At 39.8% G+C, this 26,034-nt stretch overlaps 1 protein-coding gene across 1 annotated transcript; it reads right to left on the reverse strand.

Annotated features, from left to right (window-relative positions):
• Positions 1-4: 4 nt before the first annotated feature.
• Positions 5-26,029, reverse strand: LOC124269038 (adhesion G protein-coupled receptor B3-like; the record flags this gene model as incomplete). The annotated part of the gene is made up of 10 exons (XM_046704061.1): positions 25,894-26,029; positions 25,121-25,348; positions 16,569-16,640; positions 15,678-15,904; positions 12,076-12,172; positions 9,226-9,393; positions 2,980-3,144; positions 1,951-2,115; positions 922-1,086; positions 5-57 (listed from the first exon to the last, which is right to left on the reverse strand). Coding segments are annotated over exons 2-10 (1,137 nt in total), but the record flags the coding sequence as incomplete, so codon positions are not given.
• Positions 26,030-26,034: the final 5 nt, after the last annotated feature.

Raw genomic sequence — 26,034 nt, forward strand, 5'->3', positions numbered from 1 at the left:
CCCAAGACGTCACTGAGCATGCTCCACTATTAGCCCATTCGGACCAATCGGTGACCACTACAAACAGGATAACAACCTTATCACATCTCGATGAAGAATTTGGAAAGCAGAAGAAAAAAGTGAGTTGAGCTATTTTAGATGGCTTTGAACTGAACGCTGAGAAGCTGACTCCTGCTCGGACAATTACGAAAGATTCTTGTAAGTCAGTATTATCGTTGTAAAAGTCCAGCCTGTTTATACATTGCTCTGTTAGGATGTTCTTACGTCGTTAGTATTCAAATGCACTGTCTCTAACTTGTGGAAGCATTAAAACTGTTCACACTACGATCCAGAATGGTAAACAACAACGGAGAGTTCATGCAAATAGCATTTGAATGTGTGCTAAGTGGGTGACTCCTATTCTGACGACCGGCTTTGAGAATGGCATGTTTGTGTGCTCTTAATATCATATCCAAAACATAAAAATGATCCACGCCACAGAAACATCAAACTAAACTGTCTCCCAAAACAGAATCCATAACACGATAAAATTGACAGAAGAGGTGTCCGAAGATGCCGCAGAACCTGTTGGAATTGGAGAAGTAAGTCGCCATTGATCAACTGGCTCATTATAAAAAAGTGAATATAAGATGTGTCAGGTTGATACGGATCTGATTATCAGTAGCAAGGCTGCGGTCGACTGTCATTATCAGTCTATGCAGCAACTATTCGATACCTCGATAGTTTGGATGTCAAATTATTCGTATTGTTCCCTTAGATACTCAGTGGAGGATATTCCTGTATGATCATGCAGCCAAATGGTGTTGCTCAAACAATTATGAAAGTCAGCTATGCAATCCATGATTCTCATCCAAAGAAGCACCTATACCGTGTAAACTTCACATTAAAAATGTATATACATAAAACACTTGTTCCACATACCTGGACATGGGCTTTCGTCACACGCCACAGTCCTCGTCTCCATTCCCATGAAAGTGGTCGGACAGTTAGCGGAACAGGTACGGTTCCTAGCCTGTGTCACTGTCCCCGACCCGCACGTCACTGAGCATGCTCCACTATTAGCCCATTCGGACCAATCGGTGACCACTACAAACAGGATAACAACCTTATCACATCTCGATGAAGAATTTGGAAAGCAGAAGAAAAAAGTGAGTTGAGCTATTTTAGATGGCTTTGAACTGAACGCTGAGAAGCTGACTCCTGCTCGGACAATTACGAAAGATTCTTGTAAGTCAGTATTATCGTTGTAAAAGTCCAGCCTGTTTATACATTGCTCTGTTAGGATGTTCTTACGTCGTTAGTATTCAAATGCACTGTCTCTAACTTGTGGAAGCATTAAAACTGTTCACACTACGATCCAGAATGGTAAACAACAACGGAGAGTTCATGCAAATAGCATTTGAATGTGTGCTAAGTGGGTGACTCCTATTCTGACGACCGGCTTTGAGAATGGCATGTTTGTGTGCTCTTAATATCATATCCAAAACATAAAAATGATCCACGCCACAGAAACATCAAACTAAACTGTCTCCCAAAACAGAATCCATAACACGATAAAATTGACAGAAGAGGTGTCCGAAGATGCCGCAGAACCTGTTGGAATTGGAGAAGTAAGTCGCCATTGATCAACTGGCTCATTATAAAAAAGTGAATATAAGATGTGTCAGGTTGATACGGATCTGATTATCAGTAGCAAGGCTGCGGTCGACTGTCATTATCAGTCTATGCAGCAACTATTCGATACCTCGATAGTTTGGATGTCAAATTATTCGTATTGTTCCCTTAGATACTCAGTGGAGGATATTCCTGTATGATCATGCAGCCAAATGGTGTTGCTCAAACAATTATGAAAGTCAGCTATGCAATCCATGATTCTCATCCAAAGAAGCACCTATACCGTGTAAACTTCACATTAAAAATGTATATACATAAAACACTTGTTCCACATACCTGGACATGGGCTTTCGTCACACGCCACAGTCCTCGTCTCCATTCCCATGAAAGTGGTCGGACAGTTAGCGGAACAGGTACGGTTCCTAGCCTGTGTCACTGTCCCCGACCCGCACGTCACTGAGCATGCTCCACTATTAGCCCATTCGGACCAATCGGTGACCACTACAAACAGGATAACAACCTTATCACATCTCGATGAAGAATTTGGAAAGCAGAAGAAAAAAGTGAGTTGAGCTATTTTAGATGGCTTTGAACTGAACGCTGAGAAGCTGACTCCTGCTCGGACAATTACGAAAGATTCTTGTAAGTCAGTATTATCGTTGTAAAAGTCCAGCCTGTTTATACATTGCTCTGTTAGGATGTTCTTACGTCGTTAGTATTCAAATGCACTGTCTCTAACTTGTGGAAGCATTAAAACTGTTCACACTACGATCCAGAATGGTAAACAACAACGGAGAGTTCATGCAAATAGCATTTGAATGTGTGCTAAGTGGGTGACTCCTATTCTGACGACCGGCTTTGAGAATGGCATGTTTGTGTGCTCTTAATATCATATCCAAAACATAAAAATGATCCACGCCACAGAAACATCAAACTAAACTGTCTCCCAAAACAGAATCCATAACACGATAAAATTGACAGAAGAGGTGTCCGAAGATGCCGCAGAACCTGTTGGAATTGGAGAAGTAAGTCGCCATTGATCAACTGGCTCATTATAAAAAAGTGAATATAAGATGTGTCAGGTTGATACGGATCTGATTATCAGTAGCAAGGCTGCGGTCGACTGTCATTATCAGTCTATGCAGCAACTATTCGATACCTCGATAGTTTGGATGTCAAATTATTCGTATTGTTCCCTTAGATACTCAGTGGAGGATATTCCTGTATGATCATGCAGCCAAATGGTGTTGCTCAAACAATTATGAAAGTCAGCTATGCAATCCATGATTCTCATCCAAAGAAGCACCTATACCGTGTAAACTTCACATTAAAAATGTATATACATAAAACACTTGTTCCACATACCTGGACATGGGCTTTCGTCACACGCCACAGTCCTCGTCTCCATTCCCATGAAAGTGGTCGGACAGTTAGCGGAACAGGTACGGTTCCTAGCCTGTGTCACTGTCCCCGACCCGCACGTCACTGAGCATGCTCCACTATTAGCCCATTCGGACCAATCGGTGACCACTACAAACAGGATAACAACCTTATCACATCTCGATGAAGAATTTGGAAAGCAGAAGAAAAAAGTGACTCGGACAATTACGAAAGATTCATGTAAGTCAGTATTATTTTTGTAAAAGTCCAGCCTGTTTTTACATTGCTCTGTTAGGATGTTCTTACGTCGTTAGTCGGACCACTCGGTGACCATTACGAACAGGATAACGACCTTATCACATCTGGATGAGCAATTTCGAAAAAGAAGCTTGAGGGAGTTAATACAGATGGCGTTGACCCGTGCGCCTAAAAGCCGACACATGCTCTGACAATGACTGGGGTTCAGGTAAGTCAGTATTCTCGTTGTAAGACACCAGCCTTCATGGTAGTTCCGTTAGTATTCAAATATGCTCGCGCTATCTCACGGCAACATCATACGAAAGACTTTTATCATATTGATTCCTTCCAGTTTGGGTCATTCATGATCATGAGCCATGAGCCACATAATATTTGTTTTGTTTTGTGAAGAATATTTGCTGCTTGAAGAATATTCATATGAACATAAATGCTTGTGTTAAATGTAAAAATGAAAACTGGTAACTGAAACTTTTAATTCTACGTTAGAATGCTTAGTCGAGCGAAGGCTTTAACCATTAGGCTATCCCACCGCCCAAATTAACATATACAGACCCAACACTCGTACACGTTCCGTTCGTACATATCTGCACTAGTGTTGGGAATTGGTAAAAATCTCATAGTTGATGACTGGTTCATTGCAACCGATCAATCATCGAAAGTAATTGGTTAGCGTCATTTGTGATATTTTCCTGGTTATGTTTGTTAATGCACAAACAATAAAAACAAAACATGTAGTTCTTTCGGGTTTTTGCACAAAATGCATTTGCACATTTCACATCTTTAAAGGATGACAAGTATGTTAGGAACATAAATTTCTTGGAGTCTTTAAGATAAATTCAATCAGGACTTTGAAGGAGCTTGTATTTCTTATGAAATGTAACAGACAAAACCAACCTTGTGAAAAATATTGTTAATGCAAACAAGTGTTCCAAAATTGTTTGTGTTCGATTATGAGAAAACATGATCGATTGCTTGGTCGTTTAGTCATTGCGACCAATCTTCGATTATTTCAATTAATCGGAACACCACTAATCTGCACTTGCTGCACCTACCTGGACAAGGACCTTCGTTACATGAGGTAAATCTGGTCTCCATTGACACAAAGTCAGGCTGGCAAACACCAGTACAAGATCGGTTCCGAAGAACCTTTAGCAAGATTCCACCAATATCACGACGGGGGACACCAGAAATGGGCTTCATACATTTGTAACCATGTGGGGAATCAAACCCGGGCCTTTGGCGTTGCAAGCCAAACCACTAGGCTACCCCACCGCCCCGATAGCCACAAAGAAGGCCAAGGCATCATCAAACTACGATCTGGAATTGTATGGTTGGGAACTAGAAGCCTAACAGTGTGTTCCCAGTGGCACACACAGCACAAGTATATTACACCACAATCCTGTATATCTGGAAGTTGTGTGAAGGATCTGTGGTGCATATGTTAATCTACACGCACTCACTCACTCGCTTACGTACGCACTCATGCACGCATTCATTCAATCACTCATCCATGCACTCATACTTCTTGAAACCTCATAAACAACAAAGAAAACATAAGGAAGTGCACACGAATCGTATTTAATAAGTACTCGTTTACTTGAACGGTTTTGATGTCAACACGCTACTGTTGCTGCAGCCGATTTTGACCCAGGAACTCACTGGTTTGCTATCGATATAGATCACAGAGATCGATAATCGTCAACTAAATATCGATCAACATTGAGTCGTTCATCACACCAACTTCTAAATGCCTCTCACAGAAGTTAAATATCGATCGATAATCGATAAATATCGGATTCGTTTGTTTAAAACGTCTGAAAAAAATGAATATATTTCACATCGCTGGTGACTTGTGACATGTTTCTGCATGGATTATTAGCAAAACAACATCCTTAACATAATTCCAGACCATGAATAAAGTCCTAAGTTTTCATACTGTGTGAGATATATAAACTTTTTTCACAAAATTTACAGTACGATATTATCGATAACACAAATTTCATATCGATAATATTCAATAATGTTTCCAAGCGACGATATTTCCAATTACCGATCATTCTAGCCTGCCCTAGTCAGCTTAAACATTATGGAAAAGTAATTTGATATAGCGGATATACGTTATCTAAACACCAGGGTATTATAACGAGGTTAGCATTACAACAAGGTTGGAATTATGACCAGTGGCATTATAACAAGGTTGTACGGTAGTATAGATCAGATCAGCTTGGTGGTTAGTGAATCGCTTATCCTCGTTCCGATTGGTGTTGGTTGGTTGTTTAACGCCGCATTCAGCAATAGTCCACCTATATGGATGTGGTCTGAACTTAGTACTATGATACCATGACATGTGTCCACCAAGTCAGTAAGCCTAACCAACCGAGCCCGTTAGTCACCTTTTGCGACAGGGGCGGTGGGGTAGACTAGTGGTTAAAGCGTTGGCTCGTCACGCCGAAGACCCGGGTTCGATTCCACACATGGGCACAATGTGTGAAGCCTATTTCTGGTGTCCCCCGCCGTGATATTGCTGGAATATTGCTAAAAGCGGCGTAAAACTAAACTCAGTCAGTCAGTCCTTTTGCGACAAACATCGGTTGCTGAAGACCATTGGGGCCACTTGCACAAAGCAATCTTAGCGCTACGACTATCTTAATGTTGGATAATGGGAGTTACAATCATTGTAAGATTGCTTAGTGCAAGTGGCTCCATGTCTAACCCGGATCTGCACGAGTCCTGGGTGATGTGGGAAGACGCTTAAAATACCAAGAGCTTGTTGTTCGTTCTGGACTCAGGTCGTGTTGATACATCTGCAGTGTTGTTGATTCCGTGAAACATCAACAAAACAACCCCAAATCATTCACTAATAGAAACGCCATGTCAATAGTGAGTGAGTTAAAATTGTACAGCAATATTACAGCATACAGCGATGAAAACAAGATAATCATTTTAAAATATCTGTCGACAAAGTACAGTAAACTAGGTAGGTTTATCACAATTTTAAAATAAAACAAGCCTGGTGAAAATTATGGTAAGAAGACAGTAGATGCAATAAAATCATTCTTACCAAATAAAACCAGGCTTTAAGCCACTAACAACCAAAGTTTGACCACCTTACTGCGGATAAAGGGGACTTACAGTGATTTTACTTCCTACATGAATTCCCAGCAGGATCTATGTCTGTAGAAAACTGACACAATGTCCGTATGGATGGCTGTTTGAGTCAGCCCTTTCAGTCGAAGATACGAGGTCAAAGCGAGGAAATCAGTTTAGGCCAACCAATGTGACCATGCATAAACATGGCGCAAAATACGATGATCGTGCTTGTCTTGTTTTCGATAATCGTAACCAATAATTGGACCTGTAAACGATACATCCATGAAACTACAGCCGGTTGTTAGTCTGAAATGTGAGCTGCAGGTTTCAAATATGACTTGAGATAAATAAAAACGGATATGCTTCGATTTCTGTGAAATATTGCACTTGACCAAAAAAGCATTCGACGGGGGGAAATAATTAATACACATAACGTGAGTGAGTTACTTTTTCACATTATCATTTTTTCAGGAATAATCATTAACGACGCTAAGAAGTTATAACATTACAAAAACGTGTTATCAGAGGTGGATAAAGAAGCCCTGAAACGTCTTCCGCATGATACCAATAATTCGTGGAATTGAGGCAAACGCATTGGTTATAAACTATTAACGAACAAAGCTATACAACTGGGGAGCATGGGGATTTGCAGCATATCAGTCATAAGGGGTGTGGGGTAACCTAGTGGTTAAAATGTCCGCTCGTCACGCTGAAGACCCGGGTTCGATTCCCCACAAGGGAACAATGTGTGAAGCCCATTTGTGGTGTTCTCTGCCGTGATATTGCTGGAAAGTTGCTAAAAGCGGCGTAAAACCATTGTCACTCACTCTGTTTTCGTGTTTGTCGTCATAAATAAATTCCATCCTCTCACATACTCACTCACACAAAGGTCACTTCTTTGAGTGGCATTTTAGAAATTGGGAAGTACCATTGTGACAAATTTATAGATAACAACTGCTTTTATTTTGTCAGTGCGACGGTTTAGTATATATTCTTGAACCGTTGTCTTGAACACAACTGTAGAATCTTGCAACAATATAAAGATGTCATCCATTTGGTCTGAAAGCCAGTCCCCAAAAATTGTGAAAATATGGTGCAGTTCTGGCGACCGAATGGGACGTGGTTTTTCACAATCAGGAATATTTTAGATTTGATTTAAAAGCCGATTGTCATCAGCTACCGTGCGTGACCTCAGTACATGGGCCCTTTTAAGGTGCAACATATCATGTTTCATATTATATCGATCATGATTATATAGATCGATCGACAGATCGATTCATTCAGCTCACTGATTTAATTAATCTGTGATAATCTAGTAATTATACTGTCCTTCGCTGACAGAATTTTATAATGTATTAATATATAATATATATTCTCAGCATATGACCTTTTGTCGTCCGATATGGCTGAAGTATTGCCGATGTGACGTAAAACGATAACTCACCTGATGTCACTACTGAGTATCAGTAACACCAATGTTGTTGTCGGAGCTATTTTGCCTTTTCTCTCACTCTTTGCTACACAATTCTATGGAGGATCGAGACTGTATTTCTAGTCGTGACAATATTTTATTGAATATTTTATACCAATCGAAAAAAATATTGTTTTTAATTTTGTAGTGTTTAGTAATGCATGTTGTGCATCAATAGTTTAATGCAACAGGATTATATCGATCGACCGACCGGTCGATTCACTCAGCTGTTTCATAAATCGATTGCAATCGATTGCATGAAAAACATAATGTTTACATCGATACCACGTAGACTGCCGGAAGTTTCTTTTAAACGAAAGTTAAATAAAACATGAATATTATAGCACACATTTAACGCCTATGAACAGACTTAGCTTCACGCTTATCTGGCCCTGATCTAACGACCAAGCTTGAACATTTCACCAAAAAATTATGTCTAAACCAGGTTAGTTCAGTTAGGAGACAAATACATGTATGTGTTTCTGCAGATGTGAAACAGTTTATGTCGATTAGCAACACCTTCTGTTTCATTGCCAGGCGTCTTCCGTATCAACATTGTTAAAAGCATTTTACATCCCAAATTATTACCTACTTGGTAAGACCAGAAACACCATCCGAGCAAACCGAATGGAATTAAACAAACGAGTGACTAGCTGCATAAGCAACGGTTCAGGTCTACCACTGCCAACACCATCACAACCCTCTAGCAATTGTGTTTCGCACCCATTCCACCTTGTATCACTGTCCAACTCATGCAAGCTTGTGCCTTTATCATGGCTTACGCTTCATTCGAGGTTTCCATCACTTTGGAACCATCTGACTCGTCCGTGCATATTTTTATGTTTAAAACACTTTAATTCAAATCGGAGATACATTGCGTTTTTAATATCTTCAACCATTCTGCCAATGTACCGTCATCCAAATCGAGGTTTACGTCCTTGCCCACTATACTTTAAAACGATTCCACCCCATCCGATTCCACCCTACCCGTGAAGACCCGGATTGAAATTGGTCTTTACCAACACATGCTTGTCGTAAGAGGCGACTAACAGGATCGGGCGGTCAGACTCGCTGACTTGGTTGACATATGTCATCGTATCCCAATCGATGCTCATGATGTTGATCACTAGATTGTCTGGGCGTGATTCGATTATTTACAGACCGCTGACATATGGCTGAAAGGCGGCGTTAAACAACAATCAACATTTAGAAAGGCGGTACTTCAAAGGGGAAAGAATGGATGCCGTCGTTGCATGACGGGATTGGGTGGATAGGTTCTCTGATTTGTGTCGTTGTGTCATCGTAATCAGAATGCGTAGATCGATGTTCATGATATCGCCAATTTACTGCCGCCACCTTATAGCTGGAATATTTCTGAGTGCGGCATTAAGCAACAAACACAAATGACTCACCTGTGCAGTTCCCGAGGTTACATGGATTGGTTCTGTTGTCTGTGAGGGGCTCGACGCATAGGGTCGCGGCGAATGGCGACAGACATGTCCGGTCACGTGTGTCTGTCTGGATCCCTAGGTCACACGTGGTACTGCACGTTCCGTCCACCCATTCAGTCCACGGCGAATCTGAAAGGCAACGAACTCAAATGAGTCTCAAGTATATTTGTGAGAGAAATTCATTGGGTTTCATGACCGAAATATCACACCCTCGAATATCCGGGTTATAATTGGTCTTCAGCAACCCACGGTTGTTGTAAGAGGCAACTGACAGGATCAAGGTGCCGTAGTACAAAGCGATCTTAGCGCTAAGGTGACCGTAACTACCATACCTTAACATAGACAACAGCACCCTGGTCAGGTTTGCTGACTTGCTTGACACATGTTATCGCATACCAAATCGATCGATGTTCATGATGTTGATCACAGACTCCATGATTTACAGACCGCCGCCATGTAGCTGGAATATTGTTGAGTGCGGCAACAAACGACATAATAACGCAAACTAATAAAAATTATTTTGCCTATTGCAGTACTAATACACCATTTCCTCTGTAAGTCGAAACTCGCCCGGACAAACCGATGGTTGATGTCATCATCAATGTCCCGCCGTCCCAAATCACAAGCCTAAACAACCTGTCTATAGTCCGTTTGGCTCAAAAGCGGAGAGATGACTTGCAATCGAACTCGAAAACTAATAAACATAAAATACTCAATGAAATGCTGATCATAATCAAAACATCAGACCAACTCTGTGAGGTTTTTGCAGAATTTTTGTCCTACAAATAAAAACGTTGTTTAACAATTTATCATTAAAATATTGACACAGTTCACTGTTTGTTACGAGGGAGGAGTGCAGAGAAAGGGACAGCCAGGTGTTCGAGAACGGATGGAGACGGCAAAGCACAGGTTAATGAATAAATAAATTTGTCTGTGAACGTGCTTCTCGAACACCTGGCTGTCCCTTTCTCTGCACTCCTCCCTCGTAACAAAGAACGTTTAAAGGCACTATATCTCACCACACTTCTCTAAAAATAACTAATGCATTTCTCTCAATAATTTTAAGTATCGGCCCTCACGGAAGCTACCATATAATTTATTCCAAAAAAGGTATTTAGATTACAGTACAAAATCAAAAAGTTCGAATGAATTATTGCAACGTTGCATTAAATCAACTCCGGCGCCCTCTACCAAACGAACATTATATAAAGTGAATCCTATAGAGTTATGTCCCTTGGAGCGCTTTTTACGAATACCCAATGCATAACTTGTGATTGAAACCAGTTCGGCAAACACCGAGAACACCGCTTGCGACAGTTTTCGATGTACGGAGCAATTGTTTACATTCCATATATGGCAAGTGTTCTCTGTTTGTGAGCTGTTCGCCTCGAAGTTTCAATTATTGCATCAATAGGGAGCTAAAGTGAGTGCATATGTCCCAATACATATAATATAGGTCAAAATGTTGTCGAAAATGTGTGACATTGTGCCTTAAAGAATGTTGTATTCGATACCAACAATGGTGTGTTCAGTCACGAGTACTCAAACGGCGAGATAATCCAGCCTGTAACGGCGCCAAAGGGACGAGTTTGGGCTGGGCTGGGTAACCAGGATACCTTGGGTGGGTAAAGAGTTGGATCCGGGTATCCATCGCATTACCCGGACCCGCTTTGATCACGTGGATAATAAACGAAGACTTAATTGAATGTGTCTGTTATTATTTCAATACACGAGATTGTCGTCTTATGTTTGGGGCGGTGGGGTAGTCTAGTGGTTAAAGCGTTGGCTCGTCACGCCGAAGACCCGGGTTCAAATTCCCACATGGGTACAATGAGTGAAGCCCATTTCTGGTGTCCCCCACCGTGATATTGCTGGAATATTGCTAAAAGCGGCGTAAAACCAAACTCAGTCAGTCAGTCAGTCAGTTTTGGGATTATGGACAAAACTTGCACTGAAAACTCACGCGATATCAACTGTCGCCAACTAAACATGTCACGTGTAACATAATTTGCATGTAAAAGATTGAGGAAACGCAGACATCCGCCTCAATTAGTGTTATAACAGGTACCCGGGTCGGGTTCGGTAATAGGAGGTCGGGTACCCGGGTAGGAAATTTGGACCAATCCCAGCCCTAGGACGAGTGTACCCGTGCTCACATTACGAGAATGAAAAGGGTACAATCACACTCCGGCACAGCGATGACTTAACATAATATCACTGCCACAGGATAATTTGCATATCACGTGACCGGACTTTTCTCTTGTTTGTAATCTAACGCGCATATTCATAATAAGAAGAGACTGGACTCACGAAAGCTTTTCGGCGCACACTTCATATTGTTTTACATTGTTCCACAACTTCGACGGTTAGGTCTATGACACTACATATTTAGATATCAAACTGGCTGCATCGTTTGCTCTCCGTCGGCTTCGATGACTGCACGTGGAGCCGTACAACCTATGTAAACAAAGGATCGCTACGCAAATCGAAATAGTGTAACATATTTTTGGATATTTTCTCAGTGAAACTAAACCATTCTATTAAAGATGTTTAGTTAGATGTGTAGACAAAAAAATTCGTCAAAAAAAAAAAAGGGTAAAAGAAATCTGTACATTATATTGAATGGACACTGCAAGATGTGACGAATCGTCACATTTTTCTGGCCTGTTGCAGAGGTACTATGCTGGCTTGCAGCATGGAACTCTGGGTAGGAGACCGGGGTACAATACATGCTCAAAGTATGTCCGTTGCTTTGTGGATACGTTATCAAATGTTAATCAAATGTCAGTTGCTATGGAGACGAAGACTTACAGACATCATCATCCTGGATGTTGATAAGCACGTTACCGTCAGGCCCAACGTCCGCCCCGGTCAGCATGAAGCGGAACTGTTCAGTTGACTCCATAAGCTGCAAGGAGAATTGAACCAAAACCTGTGACAAATCGAAGAATTAGAACACCCTTAGATTTAGCCCTATTAGTTAGGGATAGAATGATTTAACGCCACAGTCAGCAATATGTCCCGTATGCCACGGCATCCCTTGAGCTTTCTGATGATTAAGGGAAAGTTTTAAAAAATTCATATTTTGATTTTGATTCTGAGTCTGATTATGGAAGGAGGTTGACACATTCTTAATATAATCGTTGTTGTGGTGGTATCTTCATCGGTAGGACTGGTAGTAGATGTCAATCCTCCTCCTCCCCTTTGTCGTTGTCGTCATCATCATCATCATCATCATCATCATCATCTATGTCATTGAGACTTGAGAAACAGTGGTTTTGTATTACGATTATTTTGAAATTAGTCGATATAATATACAGCAGTCTATGGTAAATATACACAAAGAATTTAGTTAAGCAACCCCTGGCATATCTCATGATTGAATGAGCCCAGATCTGAACCCTTTGGGGCATATCTTGGGACATGACTGGTCATTGTGTGCAACAAAGGGATCCTCCTGTACAGAACCTGGTCCAGCTGGAAGCTGCTTTACACGAGGAATGGACCCGTGAAGATCCGGATTAGAATTGATCTTCGGTAACACGTGCTTGTCGTAAGAGGCGACTAATGGGATTGGGTGGTCATGCTCGCTGACTTGGTTGACACATCGATCAGTGCTCATGCTGTTGATGACTGGACTGTTTGGTCCAGACTCGATTATTTACAGACCACCAAAATATTGTTGGGTGTGGCGTAAAACTAAACTCACTCACTCACATCAAACAAGCACCGACTGGAATCAGCCTTTGTGATTTTAAGTCAAATCAGTTTTTCAGGTGAAAAAAGACCCACACCAAGCAACTACACCAGGAATGGCGTAGCCTGCCCATGGGTCAGGAGGCTGACAGGGGTATGAGGAGGAGTGTGCTGGCTGTCATACAGTCACATGAATCGTGCAAGACACGCAAAATGACATTTTGAACATTCACATTCACCAATTAATTCAAAATTAAACATTCCAAGGCCATACTTGTACAGGCATGGTTTTATATGAAAATCAGTGGGGGTTTTAAATGAGCAATTATCATAATAAAATCAAGGGGAAAAGTAACTGGGCCGCTAAAATCAAACATATTCTCTACATGTATGGATTTGGCTATCTTTGGGAGGAACAATGTGTAGTTGGTGTTAGAAATTATATGTCGGTGTTTGTATACAGACTTAAAGTATCTTATGAGCAAGATTGGCCCTCGATAGCAGCATTAAATTCAACCTATATTTCGTTTAAATCATCATTTGGCTTAGAATTGTATATCAAAGAACTCACTATTTCAAATTTCAGGGCTGCGTTTGCTCAATTTAGATGTTTTTCACACCGGCCTCGAATTGAAACTGGCAGATATGCTAACGAAACTAAAGATGATAGATTATGTCTTGTATGCCAAGAACGATATACTGAAGACGAATACCATTTTTTTATTAGTATGTAATGTATACCAAGATCTAAGGTCTTTACTTTTGCCAAAGAAATACTATTTGAATCCTACTGTACATAAATTTAACATGTTAATGTCAGAGATAAATCCAGAAACTTAAAAAAATCTAGCATTGTATGTATATAAAGCTATGCGTCTTAGACAGTCATTTGTACATATTGTTACATAACCGAACCGTATGTTATTGTTTATATTGTATATTGTATATACTCTCTCATAGTCAATTGTAAATGTAGAATGGGCCTGTGGCCTCCACTACAAGAAATAAAGATTGATTGATTGATTGATTGATTGATTGATTGATTGATATGAGTCAAAGGGTCATACGAATCAGAAAAACTTATGTTTTTCCATCATGGTCACCACGATAAGTTCTATGTACGTGTTGAAAACCTATCATTGCAAAAATACAGGGGGTGCTTAAATAAGTTCTCTGTGAATATTTTGTGGCAAATGAAGTCATACACAGATACTTGAATGATACACAGAAGCTGTGTATGATGATGAAGAATGGGGTTGCTAAACGCTTTTTAAGGTGTACATTACGAGATTATCTAACTTACTGCTGAGGGTTTCTAGGACTTCAGTCCTGCCCCAAAACGAAGCACATGTGATGCATGTGGTCTCACCTTAAGCAAGTGCGTTTGTTCAAAATTCCCTCTGTCCACCCTGCAGAAAATGGGTACCCGGTGGGATAAAGTCATGTGACTAAAACCTTCTAGCGCCTAACAGGCAGCTTGGGTTAGCCGTGGTAATAGTATGTTATGTGCTTTGAGCATACCTTCATGGAGACGGCTCAGTATTAATGTCATTATGTTTTACAGACTAAAAATATAATGGTATGCAGCAGAGAGGGTTCGGGTGATCCTGGCAGTCAGGCTGGTAAGGCTCGTCATCACCCTCTTCACGCAGCCCAGACAGTAAATGGGACTTCTCCAAGGAAACGATGCCAAGTCTAACCCACCAAGAACTTTCCGGAGAATATGACTCCCCAACACTCCAACCTCCTACATTACCCAGAATGTCAGAAGGGCTGTACTCCCGGTGGAGAAACCGTGCACTCTCCTGATCTGCACTAAGAGATCAGGAGGTACCAAACCAAGGGCACCGATGGGGAGAGTGACGACAGTGTACTTGGGATGCAAGCGAGACATTTCAAAGGCGAGGTCAGCATACATAGCATACTTTTCCTGACTCTTGTCAATTACGTTGCTGTCGAAAGGGTCAGAAAATTCAATGATATTAATAAATTTATGGTTTTATCAAAAACGACAAGATCAAGTATGTTGAGAATTCTTCTGAGGCCGTATAGGGGCCCATTCCAAAGAAGTTTAAAAGCACCATTTTGCATGACACCCTAGACATGTTCAGGGTCGTTCCATGGAAGGAGCTCGTTTAAGGCATGCTGTTTGTACCAAGGAAGGGCATCCACTGACAGGGTTTTTATTTTTACTCCTAAAAATCATAAAGCCAGCCAGGTGTTCGAGAAGCACGTTCACAGACAAAGTTATTTATTCATTAACCTGTGCTGTGCCGTCTCCATCCGTTCTCGAACACCTGGCTGTCCCTTTCTCTGCACTCCTCCCTCGTAACAAATACTGAACTGTGTCAATATTTTAATGATAGATTGTTAAACAACTTTTTAATTTTTAGGATAAAAATTCTGCAAAAACCTCACAGAGTTGGTCTGATGTTTTGATTATGATCAGCGTTTCATTGAGTATTTTATGTTTATTAGTTTTCGAGTTCGATTGCAATTCATCTCTCCGCTTTTGAGCCAAACGGACTATAGTCCAGATGAGCCATAGTCTGTATCAACAAAAGTCCAAATGTCAGGCCAATATCATTAGAAATATTATTATATTACGAGTTTTTCGTTTACATAAAAAAACTTTCCTAAAGGTATGTTTCTCTTTTGATGTTCTAAAATTAAATGACGAGTTGAGTTTATACGCCCGTTTTGACATGACCTCTCACCACATCATTGGTTATGGGTATGTCAAGAGAGGCAGTTGTGTCCCCGTCGTTCATGGTGATGGTCCCAGTGCTGCTCCCGCCATAATCTGCAGTCGTTGCTGTTAGAGGAAATATGGTGTATGTGGCTGTTATGGTGCCGGAAGTGCCTTGTTTACGAGTGAAGGTCAAGGTCAGTGGACCCTCGTTTTCGATAATTAGCGGCGGCGAGTCAAGGCATATGATACCACCTGAAATAGATATGAAATGCAAATTGTAGGGAAAGGGTCCTTTTTTAGGAAAAGCGAACACATAATGGCTTAATTGTCTAGTCACAGCTATGTGCAAAGGTTCTAGAAAGGTTATGAAATGGTGGTTCAAAAAGATTTCAGGCCTCACTTGAACACACAGTTGTTCTGCTCATACGAATGATGTTGAAATATTTCAGTTACATCATTACAATATTTTGAAAATATCATTAGGAAATAATGGTGGATGTTTAAAATGGCTGATCTATGGAATGTTAGAGAAACTGTAACATTCGTAAAGAATATTTACAATAACTCATCGACAGAGCAGGTTTTTTAATTTTTATATTTATTTATTTTTATTTTTTTTGGGGGGGGTTTAATGCAGATGCAAATACTAATACAAATGAAAAATCTTCTATTGTCACAAACAGAAAAATATGAGTTTTTTCCAAATGTGTTGAAAAAGGTCCTCTTTGACACATTTGATTCAGCATATTTCTGTCCTGTGGCGTCATGTGTCGTTAGTGACTGCATCAACATACATGCCGCTATCTAGTTTGTCAGGAGAGAGTGAGGATTGTTTTATGGCGCATTGAGCAATATTTCCACCAACTCACGTCGGGTGCTGAGAAATGGAGTGAAAAGGAACGGACAATAGACTCACTTTGTGCGAGAGTTCCTTGTAGGAATAACGACAGAAGCACAAAGGCCGGCAGGAGGGTTGAAACTGACATCTCTGAAAATACAACTGGTTTTGTCTGTATAAGTCTTAAATTGATGAAACGAGCACAATTAGGCGCCAAATATGTTGGAGCAAGTAGTTGAGAATTTTTGCACGAGACAATAGTCGAGGATACTGTTTTGAGAAGACTGATATCGTTTTCCTTTCATCTACAGTTCAGTAATCAAGGTCAGTAGACTGGGTTTGGATAAAACCAAAATTGTGATCTTTTCAAAAGGCAATGTAAAGATCAAATCCAGGTTTCAACTTTTTGATGAGGAAATTGAAGTGTCCGAGAATATCTATACTTGGGAATTCTATTTAACGGCAATGGTAAGTTTGCTAAAGCAATTAAGAGACTTGTAGAACAAGCACCAAGGGCGATGTTTCCTGCTTTTAAAACTATTAGGGAAGTTGAAATCCCAATTGACTGTCAACTGAAACGTTTTGATCCAATTTTATTATATGGGTCAGAAGTTAGGGGGTATGAAAATGCAACTATTTTAGAAAGAACGCATATGAAATTCTGTAAGTATATACTTAAGGTAAGACAATCTACTCCAAATTTTATGGTTTATGGGGAACTCGGTAGATATCCTATTGAAGTAATGATTAGAACAAGAATCATAAGTTACTGGTGTAAAGTCATTACATCAACACACAAGTTACCTCATATATTGTATAATGTAATGGCTAATGTGTCGACTTGTTTGGGTATTCAATTTGATCTTTTAAATGTAGTGAAAGGTATACTTCAAAATGTTGGGTTATCTTAGTTTGTAAGGATGAGTGTCATTGTGAATGAACGTGAGTTGTACGGATGCAATTTGAGGGAATGTGAATCCCAATTTTAATCCTTTTCAAACAGGATTCTGGATTCAGTACCAAAGTTTTCCTTCCGCATCCTGGCTGAAAAACTATGTTAAATACACACTCATAGATCAGTTTAAGCAATCATGGAATGCTGACCTTCAAAATTCATTAAAAGGTAAATATTACTCCTTGTATAAGCATACTTCCAACTTAGAACCTTATTTAATCAGCCTCCCATTGAAACAACGTATCTGGTTAACAAAACTGCGAACATGCAATCACAGATTACCGATGGAAACCGGCAGATGGTATAATATAGACACAGAAAATAGAATATGTACAATTTGTAACCACCATGTTATATGTGGCGAATTTCATATTATCTTATCATGCAGAGCTCTAGATGATGTAAGAAAAAGTATACTCCCTAGATATTTTTGTAATAACCCCCATATTGATAAATTTATTTCCCTTATGAAATCTGACTATCATCCTTTGGTACAGAAACTTTCAAATTTAATGAAAATTGTATTATCCCTGTTTTAGTTGTATATTTGTATTATATTCATACGCATATAAGCCAACGTGGCACTTTGTATTTATCAAAATATATGTATGTTCTCTATACCATTTTGTATGATTAATGAGAATATAAAATCCTGAATCCTAAATCCTGTTTGGAAAGGATTAAAATTGGGTTTCACATTCCCTCAAATTGCATCCTTACAACTCACGTTCATTCACAATGACACTCATCCTTACAAACTGGCATTGGTATAACCTCACATTTATGACACACAATATCACACAGTCACATTTAAAAGATGCCCATCCTCTGTGGTCGAGTGGATTGAGAGTTTATCCTGAGTGAGGTAGGTCGGTGTTCGTATCCACGGTAAGTGGTACCAAAAAACACCTTCAACGATAGTAGGTGTGGCGGTCGGAATGAAAGGATGAGACAGGAAATTTTCAGCTCGTTGTCGGTTACACTGCGGTAGTGAGCTAGCAATACAAAACGGTATATTACAACCTCACATTTATGATGTTCCCCTTCACAATCTCGTTAAACATCGGCGTTAAACAACAAACAAACAAATTAACGGCATCGCATCACATTTACAATCAAATATTTACATTGAAAACCCCGCATTTACTTATACGAACTTCCTTACAACCTCACATTTACAATGATGTTCTCCTTCACAATTCACAATTACAGCAACGCTCTTCCTCAATGATACGCATTAATGGCCATAATCATATCACTCTCACAATGACGCTCTTTTTTACATGTAGTAATTAATACGAACCGCGCATTTACATTTATCACATTTACAGTGATATTCTGAGTGAGTGAGTGAGTGATTGAGTAAGTGAGTGTAGTTTTACACGGCTTTTAGCAATATTTCAGCAATACCACGGCGGGGGACACCAAAAATGGGTTTTACACATTGTACCCATGTAAGGAATCGAACCCGGGCCTTCGGCGAACGCTTTAACCACCAGGCTACCCATCGCCCCGTGATATTATGATTCAATCACTATCACCACAATGTACACTTCCGATTAGGCCAGTAAACATAATCTAACATTCACAATTATGCCACTTCATATATATGATGACATAACTCTTCCTCACAATTAGCAACCTCACGCTCCTTACAGCATCCATAAAACTGCTCGCGCATGCCTTTACACCTATCCCGTCTCACATCCACATAACGTCACATCAATGAAACATCTACATCAGGACACATTTTTGCAGAGTTCAGTCCCTTGGTAGTGTAAGGATCCACTGATCGGATTCCAGTTCCTGATTCTGCCCTGTGTAGATTTCATTGTACTGACACGTCAAATCAAAGCGGTTTTAACCAAACTCACATCATATATATTGAACTTGTAATATTTTTTCTTTAGTAATTTGTCATTTGACCAAAACATAGATAAAAATCACAAATTCTGGACGAATTTACGGATGTTGAACGACTATACAATTATAAAACTAAAATTCGAAAAAACACCTGGAGTTATTGTAATGAACTTTAATGAATAAAAATTCAGGCTCTGTTTTGGTTCTTTTGAAAATAGACTTGAATAATATATTAGGTAAGATATGTTGTTATTCTTACCTGCACGGAGCAGCGACGTCGCAGTCAAACTATTTAAAAGTGATCAAAGGTCGGAACACAAGCGTTTAAATGTATGATCATGCAATTGGTCGATTCGGGCGGATAGACACCTGAGCCAAGTATTGATTGTTTAATTGAGTGAATCTCCCAGATCATTTATCAGTATTAAAATGTAATCTCAAAGAAATAAATCGTGCTGCTGTCACTATCGAAATACGTGTATCGAAACAGGTGTTCAGTGCAAACGGATATTCCATGTTTTGCTTTTCAAATAAACTGAAGTATAACGTTTACACTTGAAAAACTGATTTGACTAAAAAGTTACAAAGGCTGATTCCAGTCGGTGCTTGTTGATATGAAGGCAGTAACATCGACTATGGGTCTATGGCACTCGCATTTATTACACAAACATCGAATAACCATTTCCTGTTTGTTTACAGTTAAGCTACCATGCAACAAACACTTTTTTTATTTTTGCTTTCGTTTGTCCGGCATGTAAAGAGAAAGTATGTTTGTTTAGTATGTTTCCTAATTAAACGATTATCGGGTTAATGATACATGGGACCAGGATTCGTTCGTTCGTTCGTTCGTTATTTCGTTCGTTCGTTCGTTTGTTTAATAATTAAGCCTGGATCTGAACTTTCATCTCATTCTTAAAACAGGTAAACAGTAGCAATTAGACGACCCAGGCATAGTCAGGGTTGAGTGACTTTGCTTGTTAGACGAAGTAGGCATGTGGACCAGTCCATTTCAAACTTAACAGGGGTGCTACCACAAAATAAGAACAAAGACAACATAAATATATTTCATCGTACATTTTTATTATTTATTATTTTACTGAACTTATTTGCATATATATCTCACACATATATAACATTCACAAATATATAGAAATATATTTTATCATGTATTTTTACTTATATTATAGTTAGTTGCACAAACATCTGCAACTTATAACCACACACACACATATATACAAATCATATATATTTCATAATTCAAAAAATATACATAAATATATTTTATCATATATTGACTTGTATTACAGTTGCACCTTATTTATCTTATCACCACTTTTCACATGTAGATATTATATCACCACATCATATCAGGCATACTCTCCTAGAAGGTGGGAGACTATATCTGTATAGTCAATTACAGAGACTTCATTGCTTAAAAGTTCGTCTTTTGCACGACGAAGACCTTCGTCAACTGCCACATACTGTCGGCGTCTTGATGGTTTACGTCTGTTTCCTCTCTGCTGTGCAAGTTTCACCTTAGTTGTAGACTGTTCCCTCTTGATGAGCTGAATGAAATCAAATATATTCGGGTGGCATGGGGTGAGGGAGTTGATCTTGTTGTGCCAACCTTCAATGTTGTTGTTTGTTCTGTGTCCATCATTAGCAAAGTGGTTCCAGGTCATTTGGTCCCAGGCTCCCTCAATCCATGTTGTTGTCACATAGTCCATAAACTTGACACAGGCCTCTCCCCCGGGACTTTCACTGATAGCCTCTTGCCACACATTTTCGACTTGGTCTAGGGGGACTAAGGGAAGGGCTATAGCTCTGCTCACCAGTTGATAAAAATCTCCTTATACGTTGCTGCAAGTCCGAGATTTTGAATCTTCCTCTATAGTGCCGGGGCGTAGTGAAAGTAGCATCCACGCATCTCAACACCATCAAACACAGAAGTTGCAGCATTAGCAGCTGCCATTTCGAAGTCTATCTGGAACACATCCGGTTTCAAGTTGAAGCGGTGAGTCTCGGCTTCTTCTTTGATAATTTGGAATGCTGTGCTGTACGTGTTCTGACTCTTGTCTGGCAGGATGCAATACACGAGAGGATACATGTGGCCCTGGATCTCTGCATGTAGGGTGTAGTTTTGTGCAAACATGCGTGGTAAATAAAATGTCCCATCGGCATGAATGATGTCTGCATCACAGAGATATTCTAGGTTGGATGTTGTGGAAAATATCAAAATTCGCTTGTTAACCCCTTGGTCAGCTATCAGGAACCGGTCCCCTGCATCTGTAGTTGTCCAGTCTCTCTCCAGTTGAAAGTCAGCTTGTGCCTTTGGCAGCTTTGGTAGATTCTTGCGACGCTCTCTGTACATAGATGTCCTCATTGTGTCGAAGTGGGGGATGTTTTGCAGTAGTTCCTCACAGTCTTGATCCTTCCTGAGCTCAGCTAGTTCATCTCCATAGATCCGGGGTACTGGAGTGGTTTCTGAAAGGGATCGCTGAAGCAGCTTTATCTTGAAAGAATCCACATCATGGGCATGAGGGGTCGCTGGGTGGCAGTGTGGAGTTACACCAATAATCACGAGCAAATCATTCCTGGTCTGCAGTGTCGCCTTGCATGTCCTGTTTATGCACCTCCTCCATACATCTGGTCAGTCTTCTCTCTGTTCTTGGAGTAGTTGTAGCCTGCATGATATGCGCATCTTCCGCCATGAAGGTTAGGGAGGAAAGATAACTGAACTATTGCATTCGCCATAATTAATCAAAGTACTGGTCAAGTCAAGACACATGATTTTTATACTGAACGTAGTCTGTTAGCACTCTACACTTGAAACTATTTTTATGTTCGTCTATACTCCAACTAGAATCTCCATGTATTTAGTTACTTAATTAACTTGCATTTCCTGATTAGAAGAATAACTTTCATTAATCTTATTACTAAGTGTTTGAAAATAAACTTACTGCTTGTAATCTCTGTATTGTCAGATCACTTGGACATATCTTAATTGATAAACCCCTATTATTATTAGTATGCATCTTGAGACCCCGAAGATCTCCAATAGCCTCCCCCAAACAGATTTTACCGGTCAGTAACTCCACGGCTCACACTGTCCCATGGAGAAATCACTCATGCGTGGTTAGACAATCCAGGTATAGTCAGAGCCTAAAAATTAGACGAACCAGGTTGTAATCCATTCCGCATTGCTGCGACAACCACGGATGGTCATCCATGGTGTACACACTGTAAATTCAGACAGACAGGCACACACGCACTCACACACAGTAACTAAAACACATACACACGCACGTATACACGCACGCACACTGAAGGTTTTGATAACGTTTGTAATATTTATTCTCGAATCTAACTTTAACCAACGGACTTTCTTCTGTGCAGCTGCTTACATATGTAAATGGATACCCTAGGTTACGACGACCCAGCTACAGTTCACAATACCTATATACGGTATACAATTTACCGACAGCTTGTCAAACAAAGTACGTTAGTGGAGGTTTAACCTTTGGCAAGAATATCGACAGTTTCAGATTTATTGACATGTCGCCTTGTCACATTAAGCTGACATGTTATACTCGGACTTTCGAATCCGACGGCCATTTTGTTCATCAATATATTTTTTGCTTTATAAAAGTATAAGCGACCTGAAATTGTGTCGTACAGTTGTAAGTTTGATTTAAAAAATTAGAAAAATAGAAAGTAAAGCACACTTCGTCCATTCCACGTGTGACAGACATGATGATTGCCATTACGAGTTCAACAAGGATAGCGTAAGGCGGCTTGGGATACGTTCTCATGTAACATATACTGAGGGAAAAAAAGAAGGGATCACATGAAAGGGCAAGTGTTCCTGTATTTTTTCCAGGTTTCTTCACAAGCTTGGTATCACATAGCTTGTGAAGAAACCTTGAAAAAAGTAATGGAACACTTGTGCTTTCTTGTGATCCCTTATTTTTTTCCCTCAGTATATATGGTAGATTCGGGATTACACTTTCACAGCAAACAACAGTTTCTAGCACTCTTTGAGTTGGGACACATCCGGGTTACGAACCCGAACTCTCAGTGTGAAGCGCCTTATAGACAATTTACGAAGACCGCGATCTAACCCTCCCAGTTATCGAGACTTCTACAGAAATGGAGATTTGAAGACTGTAGTTTACATCAGTGCTGTATGTAGCCCTCTGGTAAGCGCAAATTGACACGGCTCCCACGGCCGAGAGTTATGAGTGCATAATGCTATAAATAAAGTGGTCAAATGTAACATATGTAACATATATTACATTTGGAAATATTGTTTGCTTGAACATACATTTTATTCAATGTAGAAATGGATTGCAATTGGGCACAAGTTATATAACGTATTACCGCCCGCTCCCATCAGAAACATGAACAATAATGAATAGACGTAATGAATGGACATAATAATATTAAGACATATTATTCATCAATCGAAGTGCTTACTTCGTACAATGTATTTATGCACATGTCTAAAGATATTTTCATTAATAGTATTTGGCAGAGCAGGGTTGCCGTAAAGAATGGTATCAATGTCTAAGTGAACTTTTGATAGTTCAAAGTCTTGCTTCAGATCAAAACGGCAGCTGACAAATTTTGGACACTTTAAAAAGAAATGGTTAGCATCTTCCACCGGAGCGCCACAATTGCAAGCTCTACTCTCTGATAGACTAACAAGAAACAGATCTGCATGCAATAAAGTACACGAATGTCTTAACTTCGTGTATAGCATATTTGTCTTTCTTTCACCAAATAGAAAGAATTTGGGAACCTTGTCATTTTTTCCAGATAACTTTGATTTAAACGAAGATAATGAATTTGTACATAGGAATTATTTCTTCTTAGTAAAGTACAGAATGTTGCACTTTAGGGGAGCCCCTTACTTAAGTAAGTACTAGAATTTTTACTTTATTGAGAAAGCGTAAATAAATTACATATGACCCATCCTCGATAATCTCCAGGGTATATGTTCCGATAAATCTCCACTAGTGAGTGAGTGAGTGAGTGAGTTTAGTTTTACGTCGCTTTTAGCAATATTCCAGCAATATCACGGCAGGGGACACCAGAAATGGGTTATACTCGCTGTGCCCATATGGGGAATCGAGCCCGGGTCTTCGGCATGACGAGCGAACGCTTTAACCACAAGGCTACCCCGTTGCCCCTTCCACTAGTGGATGTATCGGAACGTATACCCTGGAGATTATTGAGGATGCATTTGACCATGCACTTTCTAAGTGGCATTGTGAATTCATACATTCACATGGTTCGGATTCAACAGCATCGATGAATGCATGGTCTGATTAGGGACTGACCATTTGACAATGTTCCAGAAAATACACCATGCACAAAATACATGTGATACATCCATGGTACACGCTTTAGAAAATGAATAACTGGAAAATTAGTACTTTTCATTTACACTGAAATGCGATGCCAGTTTTATTAAACACGCAGGTTATTGGCTGAACAGAGGTGGATAAGTGTATAGTTTTATGTATATAAGGGACGATGTATGCTGCCTCGAAATAATAGGAGTATCAGGGTCAACCATGAACGTACGGAGAGATCAACAGATTACACGGCGAAGGGTAATGATGTGGGTGGAAATCTCCCACACTGGTAAAACAAAACTGGTGCAAATGCTGAGAAACCGAATTCAATTTTAAGGAAATCCTAGAGCACAGGTTCTAATGCAAATTTATGATGCAAACAAGCATCTTCCATTGGCACAGCGCTGAAACTGATGACAGTGCTGATGCTCGTGTAAGCACAGCTTTCTTACCGAAGCACAATGTAAGGGTCCGCATGTTTGAAGTCGACAGAACGTCTGTAAGAAGAGATGGATCGCAGCATACGACCTTAGCATTCCCAAACCCAGCTTAAACATACACAATATGCCAAGCCCCCCTTGACGTTGCTGGTTAGAGTTGATCATCAGCAATCCGTGCGTGCCTCCCTCCTCGATGTTCGGGATTAGTGTTGATCATCAGCAACCCATGCGTGTCGCCATCTGCGAAGTTCAGGATTAGAGTTGGTCATTCTATAATTCTATTCTGTATATATTATTTCGGTAATAAATGAATGATCCCGGCGGATCTCAATCAAAATTGAAATACTATTTGTGTTAAAAATGTTTGCAGTAATTATTACAAACATATTTACCGGGTATATTTTTCGTTTATTTAAAACAATCAAAATGTAGTTTTATTTGCTATCAACAACTCTTGTAACTGTACATCACGCCAGAAACACCTATAATCTAACTGTAAGCAGTATTCTTATAGATTAACACCAAGCAGGTGAACTAATAGTGTGTGTTTTTTCTCAAAATTACATCTTAATTAAGTAATCATAACGAATTTATGGTGACTTGAAATATATCATATGAATGTATACTAATTTTTCTAATATGTTATTTTCTTCGTATCAAATTGTAATAAATATTTCGTGAATTATAAATATTTGTTCATATAGAGATGATTTTGTAGATTATAACCAAAATAACAAAAAGCGTATATATGTGTGGCCGTTTTCTTCAATGAGATCTGTGCTTACTGAGACTTGAACTTGCAACAGACATGAAGACCACACAACCAGTTCAACACTGTAGGGAAATTAGAGTGACGTCCCTTGAATGGCAGAGTTGTAGTGACGGCGCACTCTGTAGAAGAAAAAAATACATCGATGGAAATTTCT

Source organism: Haliotis rubra, unplaced genomic scaffold (genome assembly GCF_003918875.1).
Source record: "Haliotis rubra isolate DU_JTF1 unplaced genomic scaffold, ASM391887v1 Scf101, whole genome shotgun sequence".
NCBI lineage: Eukaryota > Metazoa > Mollusca > Gastropoda > Lepetellida > Haliotidae > Haliotis > Haliotis rubra.